The sequence below is a fragment of the Clytia hemisphaerica genome, unplaced genomic scaffold (assembly GCF_902728285.1).
Source record: "Clytia hemisphaerica strain Z4C2 unplaced genomic scaffold, Clytia hemisphaerica genome assembly, whole genome shotgun sequence".
NCBI classification, from domain to species: Eukaryota; Metazoa; Cnidaria; class Hydrozoa; order Leptothecata; family Clytiidae; genus Clytia; species Clytia hemisphaerica.
The window spans coordinates 1,030,513-1,042,525 of record NW_027104472.1 but is presented as its reverse complement, the minus strand read 5'-3'; the positions used below and the strand labels follow the sequence as shown (position 1 = coordinate 1,042,525).

Sequence of the window (12,013 nt, the reverse complement as noted above, 5' to 3'; positions counted from 1 at the left end):
ACCATAAGACGTTGCGTGCCCATAGGGTAGAGCATTTCGAGGACTTGTTTAGAAAAATAAGTTAGGAAAAACTGATCAGTTGAGAGTTTGAATGAATGTTTACCTTAATATCGTCGAGATTGAAAGTCATATCGATATTTTCCACGGCTGTCAATTGTCTGCCTGTCCCACGCTCACCCAAGTATCTAAAAGCAAGAATATCTTCGTAACTTCCATTTAAGGCAATACCCAGAGTTGAATAATTTTCTGGGAGCTTAAGGTTAAACATCATTTTTTTAGACTCCAATTTTAAAGCTCACCCGGTTCACATACCTTTAGAGACGAGCACCCAAACAAAATTACAATTAGACCAAAATCTATTTTTACCCAGATTTTTTTCAATTTGATTGGACTTTATTAATGGAACGATTGCGTCAATTTAAAATCGCTTACTTGAGAACCTGATCAGAATATCCAACGACAAAAACGTCATAATCTGAATCCAAACAATTTTTCCTGGTGAAATGAATAAAAGTTTAAATTAACATTCAGACACCAACGCATTTAGGCTATAATCAATGATTCGGTCCCACTAATAGGAAACGGAGAAATTAAGAAAATTTGCAGCTTAAATTTATCGGGATTATAGGGACTTAAAGCTTTTGTTTTTAAATAAGAGTGACATCGTTTGCTAACTCATCAACTTTAATTTACAAGCTTTTTCACATTGAATTGACACGAATGTGAGGCAATATTGGTCAAAAAAGGAAAAGAAAACAATTTTTGCTTATATCAGCACAATATAACAATAGGCAGACACTGTCCTGATATGAAACATGTATCTGATATGAAACGGGAACACTTATGTAAAAATAAAACCTTGAAAAGAATATAGAATACAAATACACGTCACTTACATGTATGAATCACTTTGAATGCACTGTCGAATGACGAGAGTAGTTGGATTGACTTCCTTCCGGTAAATATCAACAAATTTCTTCAGGTAGTCACCTTTCGTCCACCCTGATCCAGTTCCCACCATGTAGAAATTGTTAATCTATAATTGAAATCAATGTAAAATACATAACTAAAAGTTTAGTGCTACATTTAAGCAATCATCAGATGTATATTTTGAAATATAACTTTTTCAATCAAAATATACCAAAAATCTAAAAATTCATAACTCCGAGTTTCATGCTCTAAGCAATCATCAGATGCAACTCTATATACTGTATAACGTTTTGAAATATAACTTCATAACAAACACAATATGTGCATTTTCTAAAAATATCAAAATGATAAAAAGCATATTATAACTTAAAGTTCCATGCACTTACGTATACAATAGTCAGATCTGACTCACATAGAAAATATATGCGAAGAAATTCATGTCAAACTATATTCACTCAGGAGAAAAAAATTATCCTTGAAATTAACTTTAAGAACAAACTATATAAGAACATAAGGCTTCGATTGCCAAAATCTTAAGAACAAGTTAAGAACATTTGAAGGCTTTGCATACTCTATTATTGAGTCCCAATTTATTAGGCTTAAAACTCAAAAAGTTAAGCACTTCTGAAGGCTTAAAAGATTTTGGATCTTCTTATAAAAAAACGTGTGTCGGGAATAGAAAGAAGGAATATTTTTAAAACCATTAAATTTTTGCTGACTTTCAACTGCCCTAAAACTGCCATCTGTTCTAAAGATGTCCTTTTAAAGCACTTGTTATTTTATTTAAAGGTTTTGTTTTTTAAATAATCGAGTGATATCGTTTGCTTACTCGTCAATTTTAATTTATAAGTTTTTTCACATTAAATTGACACGGATGTGGAGCAAGATTTGCCAGAAAGATTGAAAGAAAAACATTTCTGTTTGTGTCAGCACAATAGGCAGACACTGTCCTGATATGAAATATATGTCTGATATGAAACGAGAACACTTGTGTAAAAACAAAACCTTTAAGAGCTGAAAATTAAAATACTTAAGCTTAAATTCAACATTTTCTATTGCAATGTGTCGATCACGTGAATGGGACATTTTGTTCGAGTTAAGGAAATTTCGAGTTATGGAGTAGGTAAATAAGGCATTGTTAACTGAAGAGACCATAAAACTTGTTCGAGTTAAGGAAATACTCGATTTAGGGAAACTCCACTGGACAAGCAATTTTAGAAATCTAAGGTTCAAATCTTTCATTTTGTTTTTAGGTTTTGGTAAAGTGTTGTGTTCCGATTAAAACTACATTAGGCATAACAAACTTTCGCGAGCAGAAACTTTCGCGAGGACGAAAAATCGCGAAATTCACGACATTTACTTTCGCGAATTTAACGAAATTATATTTTTCACGAGCATAAACTTTCGCCAATCAAAACGTAAAATTGAAAACTTTCCCATGAAAAAAATGGCTTAGAGGGGCAAATACTTCTTGTATTGGCTTGAAACATTTGTCCTTTGACTTATTAGTCTTTTAGTAGGCTAAAAATTGCTATAAAAGTTACATTTTATTCAAAGTTTGAAGTTTTACAGATTTTCTATTTTGTCACAAATTTTTCGCGAGCATAAACTTTTGCGAGTGGCCCTTCCTAGAATTTTCGAAGACATTTACTTTCACGAAAAGGGCTAAAATTCGCAAAAATCGCTCATAAACCAAAAGAACATTTAGCAACACATACCACACGACGTTGACCAACAAATTGTCCCAAATAATCACACAATTCTTCATCAAGTTGATTGACTTCTTTACGTTCACGCACGATTGGTTCACGTCTCCAAATATGCTGAATTCAAAAAAACAAAATTCATGTACAGGCTGATTAAAAAAAACCGCACCCTTAGAATTTTTGACGTAACTTTTTATATGTTTATCTTATCGCCATGAAATCTTCAACACTTATTTCAAGCCTGTATGTGAGATTTGAGGTTTATAGCTCAGATATTTCTTAAAATATGACACTATCACCCTGTACTTCTAATGAAGTGAATACAGTCGCTCTCATGTTGTCTTCTGACCAGACACCAGAACCGTTGGAAAATCATCGGATCCGGCGAGACTCGAACTCACAACCATGCCACTCGCGGGCATTTGCTCTACCATTAAGCTACGGGTCCATGTGGAACCCGAGGACTCAATTACCACTAGTTAGAGCTGGAAGTGAATTGTTGTCTACTAACTGGACAGAGACAGTGAATTGGGAGAAATCCATCTCCACATTGTTAGTGTGTTGAAATCCACCAACTACTACACTAACGGAAAGGTTTGGACATGTGACCACAGATATCAATCATGAATTTTGATCATGTACTTCTAATTTAAAGTTTCGGATTTATGTTCTTATAAAATTATAAGTATCTTTTATTATACCCTCAAGAAAACTGTCCTTCATATTGGTTTTCTTGAACACATTTTCAAAAATTGTATCAATCTCAAGGTAAGATTCATGAACATTTTTTGAACTGTCTTGATGATCCAGACAAATTTAAGAGACTTTCCAACAAAAATATTTCGTAACCTCGTAACAAACCTGAACTTCTTCCATGGATTAATAATTAAACTGTCTATGGTATTGATATTCTTGTTCAAATTTTCAGAATAGATTTTAGAAAAAGATTCATAAAATTTCAGCATCAAAACATATTTTGTATCTTCTCGCTAGTCAGACTAATTCATGGAGACATTTCAACGAAAACTTTCCATAGAACAAACCTGAGCTTCTTCCATGGCTTCATGGACACTATCCATGATATTGTTGTTTCTGTTGACATTATTCAAAATGGTGAATCCTTTGTTTCGATCATTCAAAATGAAGAGACTTTCTTCACAATGGAAATTACACATTACACCAAGCAATAAGCCCATGTTCAAACTCTATGAAAAAAAAAATACAATCGATAATTATCAATAGTAGCAAGAATTGACGAGAAACAAAAAATACACTTTATAGCGAAAACCATTTAGGGGGGGGGGTCAATTACAAAAGTAAGGCTTGTTAGGAGTGACACGCAAGAGTAAGAGTCCGAATATTTCGATCATGTTGTAGATAATTGAACCAAAAAAGAGACTCGAAGCAATAGAATGATCCTTCAAACGTACGGGTGGGGTACCCTCATAGTTTCATCCCCATATGTTTAGGGGGGCCTTCAAATTCTCAGACAACCCTTCAAGCCCTTTAAGGGGGGGTTGAAAAAGTCTCAATTATTAGGGGGTTTGGCATTTAGGGGGTATGGTTATATAGTAAAATCTTTTACCAAATAAATTTATCATTTTCAGTGTCATTCCCATTCAAAATTTTATCCCAGGGTTCACTACTTTGGTTATTAAGGGGGGGGGGTCTAAGAAATTTATATATGGGGGGGTTGAGAAATTTATATATAGGGGGTTTGGCAATTAGGGGATTTGAACCACCCAGTGAGGAAACTATGACCCTTAGTCAATATCGATGATGAAACCAGTCATCCCTGGAATCGGCGAGGTATTATGGAGTATAGAAATATCCAGGGATTTCTCAAAGCGCTTTCTTAAAATAGTGTCTCTAAATAACGTTCTAGGTACAGTAACCTGGATCTCTCGCCAACAGTATAACAGAAACTGTGAATAAGCCATTAACATACGTTTCGTTGTACAGGGGAGATACTCTTGGTCAATATTTGAGAGGACGATTCTTCATCAATATCAATAATGATAACAGTCATCCCTGGAATCGGCGAAATGTTGTGAAGGGTGGAAATCTTCAGGGATTTCTCTAACGCCTTTTTGTAACGCATCAATAACGAATGACTGTACAACAAGGGCCTAATAAAAAAGAAGAAAGAAAAGATATAACTGTTTCATATATAAATATAAATCAAAGTCTCTTTCTTTTAATTTGAGCAAGCTCTGATATTATCGAAAACTCTCGGCAGATGGAAGAAAATAGAAAAATTGAGGTTATAGAATAAGTAAAGTAAGTAAGTAAATTCATCCGGTGGCTGTCGGCGGAGCCGGGAGTGAGGGAGTTTATCCCCTTTCTATTTGCACTAAACCTGGGAGATCGAACTTACCGCCTAGATCAGATTACCCAATCTAAGCTACTCATCCGCTGAGGAGTTGGTGGTGACCGGGGATCGAACCCACAAACCTTAGATTGTAAGGCGAATGCTCTACCGACTGAGCTACCCGGCCACGATTATTAGAATAAATCCTACAAAAATTGGGGCTTTAAAAAAAAGTTCTATTGCTTAGATCAATACAAGCAAGGTATACCAGAAGTTGTAAATATCATAGCAAACTTTGCTATAGTATTCCAAAAAATAATCCAACACATTATCACACATAATTATACAGAATACGTAGATGGTGTAAATTTAAAATTTCTACAGATGTCTGTAGATTTACGGGTAGAATTATTATTCTACAAAATATGTAGATTCATATTTCTACAGACATCTGTAGAATTACGGCAAATTAGTAGATTGCTACACAACAGAGTCTATATTGTATAGGAGGGTATATAGGGTAGAATTATTATTCTACAAAATATGTAGATTCATATTTCTACAGACATCTAAAGAGTGCCGTAATTCTACAGACTTCCGTAGAATTAAGAAAATTTATACATCTACTTATTTTGTAGATTTTCTAGTGAGACTGGCCTGAATAATCAGTAACTAACTGTATAAAAATGGTTTCGATAGCCAAAATATTAGGACAATTTCAGAACACTTTTAAGGCTAGTGCAGACTCTAAAATAACAAAAATTCTTAGGAAATCACACAAAAATACACACAAAATATCAGAACAGGTTTGAAAACATCTTTAAGCTTAAAACTTAAAAGGTTTAAGTAAGTCTGCGACCGCAGTCAGAGGAAACCCGAAGGCTCCTCTTTCGATAGCTATCTACCCGAAGGTAGGGGAGGGCGCCACTCTTTCTCCCTGGTTTTCTCCACTTACCCTTGATCCTTCAAAAGGTTTTTAAGAACATCCGAAGGCTTAAAAAAGTTCGGATATACTTATTAAACAAAACGTGTACATCACTCACGAGCCTGTAACAACTTTGTAAAAGCGAACGAAAAACACTTACTTGCTGTTCGATCTCGTGGTATTTGTTTTGTTCTTCTTGTAAGAAACTGAAGCTAAATCTTCACCTAAAAAAACAAAAACTGAAAATTCCAGTCACGTGGTTCGCAAATAGAAATAAACAAATTATTATTATACGTTGACCCTGCACCCGATTAAAACAGTCCATTTATTTTATGAATAATTTCCTTATTATTAAAATTACATTCGCTTTAAGTGAGCATTCGTCTTTGTTAACATGTAGAAACCATGTTAGCTTAAATTAGGTGAATAACTTTTGAATTTTTGGAAATCCCGAAAATCACTCAAAAGATACAAAATAATTCCTACAGGGTGTTTTAAAATTATCTTAACGGTTTTTTTTTTAAATCGTACAACGGAAGGTATCATTTTAATCATTAAGGGAATATATCGATTCCCGAAAAGGGACATATTTGCTATCTAAAGGTAAACGTGATTATTAGAACCTCTAAAGGTACTAAAATGAACCGCGATTTCCATGAGATATTCATTAAGAATGAAAATGTAAATTCGATAAAATAGTTGCGTACCAGTTTCCAAAGACTTTTCCATCAATTCAATAATATCGTAAGCTGACAGAAATCGGAATGGAAACTGCTTGCTGTTCTTCACTGATTTCTGAGGAAAATAATTTCGAAAATTAGATTTATCAGATCCTCATATTTAACCCTTTGGTTAAATTTGAGTATCATGTTAAAATTCAGATTTTTTATTAGCTTCCATCCACCCAACTACGTTCAATCATTTTTTTAATTCTACGTTTTACACTGGAACGATATTCTTTCATTTTACTAGAAATTTTGACATAAAAACCGTATGTTGCAGAATTAATTTTCACAGTACACAATAATCGTAAAATTTAGCTCACGTGAAAATTAGTCCTGCGAAAATTCATTATTGTAAGTTCCCGTAAGGTATATTATGTATTTATACCTCATCAGTCAATCGATGAATAATCATGTTATGATATTTCTCTTTCATTCCAGCACTGATCATGTTTCTGAGGTTCCTCAACATTGCCATGAAAGGTAATTTCTTGTGATCTAAATATAACGAGTACATATATTTTAGCTTGATAACAATGAGCTCGTTAAGCGAAATCTTTGAAGAACTGATGAACACAACCCTCAGTTTATTCAATGAGAAAGTATGTCATGCTTCACTAAAACTTGATTGCACACAGCACCCCAACGCCATATTTTTCTTTCGTTCGAGTCGTTCTATAGTTCGAATAAATCTAAGTCCTTGTCAATGAGAAATATAATTTGTATCTAAATGTAGTTAATGTGCTTGCTTCAGTTTTAAGTTGGTCAAACCAAATTTGTGTGTTTCAGACAAAAATGGACTCTAAACAACAAACTAGGAAAAAGGTTTTTAAAATTTTGCTGAATTTGGTTCTCGATGAGACAGAAGAGCTTTGTATACTGAACTGCTGTTTACATCATACCTAATAAGTCTTGCCAAGTAGTAGCTTTGTTTCCTTTCAATGAAACCTGTGTCTCCCATGTTTCTGGTGTCTTCAACTTCATTCGTTTGCCTGCTCTCCCCTAGATATGTGAAAAAAATCAACATGAGAATCCATTGGATGAGTTGTAAAATATACAAACCAACTCTAACTATTAAGGTATAGCCGAGTGCTAGACAGAATCTATAACCTTTTCTAGGTAAGTAAAAATGATGCCTTAGTAAAGTTTACATTTTACCATCCTTTCAATAGCTGCATTTCTGGACAAAATCAATATGAAATAGGGACATTTTAAGAGAGAGGGTCAAAATCGAAACCTTCTCCCGTCCACGCAAACGTTCCTTTGTCACTATATTTTCCACCCCTCTACTTTCCAGATCATAGTGTGAGCCCCGAAAATGGAAACTCTAGGTTCCTTCCCAGAACCAATATTAGTTCTAACATCTAACCTCGTCAAAGTTGCCAGGCAAATGTGATTGGTAGAATTCCTGGATACTTGACGGATATCTGGAAAAAATGAAAATCATAAATTGCTAAAGGAAAATATTCTTTCTGGTAAACCCTTTAGAATGCAATTTATAATGATAATACGACAGTTTACAGGTTATTATGGTCCAGCATGCAAGACTATTAATTTTGAAATAACCATTTTTAAAGGACCCAAAATATTTCCGAAATACAATCCAGTTAAATTTTTTAACCAATTTTAAAAGTTTATCGTGCAAGTTACAAATTTTTCTGGGGTAGTAGTATAGTTGAGTTGAAGTTACAAAAATACAGATATATATGTTTTCTAATTTGTGCCCACAAGGCACATGAGGTGGAGAAAGTTATTTTTTCTTTTTTTTTAAATACCATGTGAGCAAATGGTAGAAGCCAAAGACTAAATGGAAATGACGTCCTGTAACCAGTCAATTTTTACTTACTTCTTTCCAACCAGGCACATAACATACTGTGACGGTTGACTGATGTGTAATTTACGAATCAATTGTTTCAGGGAGAGTGACTTTAATTCATATTCTTTGATATTGTCTCCATCTTCGTCTAGGAGTTGGCTCTCTGAACGCTGGATAAAAAAAAAACAGAAAAAAATTAAGCTCATCATTATTGTGAAACATTTTCTGAACCAAAAATACTGCATAGATAGATACCATTGCTTTAAATTTGGCTGGTTGAACTTTTTTTCAAGGAAGTGATTAATATGGGGCTCTATCTTTTGATTGAATATTTTTTGAAAAAATTTTGAAAAAAACCTTATCACCCATGATTATCTTTGCAACGAACACAAAATTACAAATCTAATTCAAATTCTATCAAAAGTTTTATTTGCATATTCATAATTTACTGACAGTAAATTTGAAAATCCGAAATGTAATATGTAATATGTAATATGTAATACTGATTTTAAAATGGCTACAAATAAATTCTGGCTTAAGATATATTGAAAACTCACCATAAATTCATACATGTGAGGGTAAAAAGTCACAGCTTTAGCCTTGTTTTGGGACTTCTCTTTGTTGTATTTGGCTAACTGGTATTCGTCAAATGAAGAGAACTTTTCGATCATGACTTTCCTCAATACAGTTGGAATGGAACCAAATTTGATGGTAGAATCAAAAAATGTCTAGAAAGGAAGGAAAGACTCAATTTTGAAATGTTTTTAGTTAAGAATGTGTGACTTTTCTATAATAAATACCTAAAAGTACAGAGCTTGCCCCCTTTACATATCATATAACATCATATTTTCGGTTTGTTAAATATCAAGAATAGTTTCCAATAAAGCTGTCAAAAAGAGTTCTTGTACAGAAATGCATACCTGGTATAACTCTGCTGCTCCAATCCAGTCTGATGGTAGGACAATGGACGCATTGAAATATTTCTTCAAATATGGCCGACATTCTTGAACATAAGCAGCAAATGCTACCATGAATGTTGACACGACACGCACATTCAACACTTTTCTTGTGTATAGCGCAAGCTATGGTGAAGAAAATAATACACAGTGTTAGAGGGAAATGAAATTAGATGGCCCAGATAGAAATCTATATCATCCCTTTTTCCAACTGATAGTAAAGGCACACAACAGATGCAACATATAGCATTTAGCAGTTTGGAGAATTCTTCAAATAGAGACAGCATATTTACATATAGTATTTGGTTTAATGATGTTGTTAGGATGATTTTAAGCAAAAAAATATACCTTCAGAATGAATTCAGGATCCATTTCTGACATTTCTTTCATTGCTTTCATCATTTCAATTCTTGTTTGATCCATAACATCTCCAATCTTTGGTGCATGGAGTAATGACATTGACACCATATTGATCAAATGTTGCTGTGAGTGAATAAAAATTAAAAAATTACCGTATACTAAATTTAAGATAAATTACTTTTTCTTTTATAAAGAATCAGAGTAAATTTGTTCATTTTGTTCATGTTTAAATTTTTTAGTGATTTCAAGGATTAAATGTTCGTAAAATGTTCTTTTATTGACATAGTAAAAGGAGGCTAGGATTGTTTTTAAATTGCTCTAAAGTGTTAGCCAAAATTGAGGCTTGTAAAAATAAAATTGTTCATATAAGTTTTTGATAAACTAGCTTTTTCATAGGAAACGAAGCTGTTTAAAATCTGGATGAATCAATAAAAAGGACAAGTTTGGAATTCCAAAGACTCAATACTGTATCAATTTTTAAGCTTTTGTTGGTTTACAGAGCCAAAAAAAAATACATCTCTACATTTATTCTACATTGGCAAAAGCATGCACTTGGACACAATTTAAATAACATTATCTGTAAATGGTCATAACATATAGTTTTGAACTATTGAAGGTGAGTTTCCGACCAAAGAAAATCAAATTTTACCTTAGCTTTAATAATTTTCTCTTTTTCCTGCTTGATGGCATCATAGCTTCCTTGTTTAGAGTCTGTAAACAGGTTTTCACTCTCAGCTTTCAACTTATTCCTCATCACCTCCAGTTGTTGTCTTTTGAATTCATTATCAGTCAGTTTTAATTCCTTGATACTGGCAGTTATAATCTCAAATTGTGCTTCCTTGATCTTCTTCTTAGAATGACTATTGTCTGATACAATCTTTTTCTTTCGCTTTGTTATTTTTCCAGCGTCATGGTCCTTTGTCACTTTACTTGGACCTTTCAGATTTTGAATTTCCAAGGAGTTTCTCTTTTTGCTCTTTTTAGTTTGAAGCCGCTTGCTTGTCTTGGGTTTCTCCTCTTTCATCGATGATGATGCATTTTGAGGTTTTTGGACTAAATCTAAACTTGTTGTCGGAAGAAGATTGGTAGTGCAAAAAAGTGTTGGCTTTAGGCTTCCTTTCTCTAGATTACTGCTTCCAAGTAGCAGAGATTTATTAAAGAGACTTGGTTTTGGTGCTTTATTGATATTCATACCAGTTCCTAATAAATTGTTTAAATGAAGTGATCCAACTGGTTTTACATTTGAAGTAACCAATTCAGTCTTTTGTTTTGTTAAACTGCTTTGAGGATCTTCTAACATGTTGGCTTTCTTTAATGGAATAGTGTTCGAGCCCAGATCATCTTGCACCAGGTTGTGCTTGCTCTTTAAATTTGGTCGCAATTCTAGTTTACCCATTGTTTCTTCCTTTTAAAAGGTAGGTATACCTAAATATTCACTATTTGATAACAAACATTTTCTACAAAAACAAAATATAAAAATATGATTATTGCAGTATGAGAAAGAGAAGAATAATGATTAAAATAAGACATAGGCTGTATCATTTAAGCATTGAATGTAATAAAGATGCATTGGGCAAGTTTGCTTTGAAACAGATTTTCTGTAAAAAAGGGGGGGGGGTAAAATTTCATTACAGAAGGGGGATGGGTATAAAGGGAGATAAGGGGATAAACAAAACATAGCCATTAAGGGTTAAAAACCATTTTCATGCACAAAGGGGTTGGTGTAATTCAAGATGCACGATCTAACGATTTACGATGCAGGATTCGCGATCTGTGCATAAAATATGTTAATTCATGCGTAATTATGCTAATCATGATAAAATATTTAGGTAATTTACTAACTTTCATTCGCTGAAACTTAATTATTTAAGAAAATATCATTTATGCAAGGTTATACAAATTATATTTAAAGAAGCCACGTGCATTCACCCTCTGTTCTTGCTCTCTTTTTCATAACTTGAATTGAAACAATATAATTGTTTACCGAAAGAAATTTCTTTCTCATAATAGAGCACCTGTTTTTTGCTTCGTACATTACGTCCACAAAACATATTGTTCGCCAATATATTCTTTTATTTACTTTTAAGAAAGCAATTCCTATATTCGATTATGATTGTTAAAACTGAGAGCAAAAATATTTCTTGTGCACTGTTTACTTTCACTCTCATTATGAACAATATTAAGTTAGTCTTTTTCATAATTTTACGGTTGTAATTATTCGTAGTTCCATTGCTTACTTTTTTCTTTTTTGTTGCATAAATGACCGTGGTAAACAAAAGCGAGAAAA

The 12,013-nt window shown here is 33.2% G+C and overlaps 1 protein-coding gene across 1 annotated transcript in view; it reads right to left on the bottom strand.

The window, feature by feature from the left end:
- Window positions 1-11,185, bottom strand: part of LOC136821368 (telomerase protein component 1-like) — a 64,681-nt gene extending 53,496 nt beyond the window's left edge. Inside the window, exons 1-16 of the mRNA XM_067077603.1 lie at window positions 10,376-11,185; window positions 9,715-9,849; window positions 9,331-9,492; window positions 8,968-9,138; window positions 8,441-8,580; window positions 7,964-8,021; window positions 7,497-7,596; window positions 6,983-7,092; window positions 6,580-6,667; window positions 6,033-6,096; window positions 4,585-4,765; window positions 3,680-3,841; window positions 2,649-2,753; window positions 897-1,036; window positions 433-495; window positions 104-185 (exon numbers count right to left, since the gene is read on the bottom strand). Coding sequence (XP_066933704.1) covers window positions 104-185; window positions 433-495; window positions 897-1,036; window positions 2,649-2,753; window positions 3,680-3,841; window positions 4,585-4,765; window positions 6,033-6,096; window positions 6,580-6,667; window positions 6,983-7,092; window positions 7,497-7,596; window positions 7,964-8,021; window positions 8,441-8,580; window positions 8,968-9,138; window positions 9,331-9,492; window positions 9,715-9,849; window positions 10,376-11,122 — 2,508 coding nt within the window. The 5' untranslated portion in view covers window positions 11,123-11,185. The remainder of the gene's footprint in view (window positions 1-103; window positions 186-432; window positions 496-896; window positions 1,037-2,648; window positions 2,754-3,679; window positions 3,842-4,584; window positions 4,766-6,032; window positions 6,097-6,579; window positions 6,668-6,982; window positions 7,093-7,496; window positions 7,597-7,963; window positions 8,022-8,440; window positions 8,581-8,967; window positions 9,139-9,330; window positions 9,493-9,714; window positions 9,850-10,375) is intronic.
- Between the last annotated feature and the right edge of the window lie 828 nt (window positions 11,186-12,013).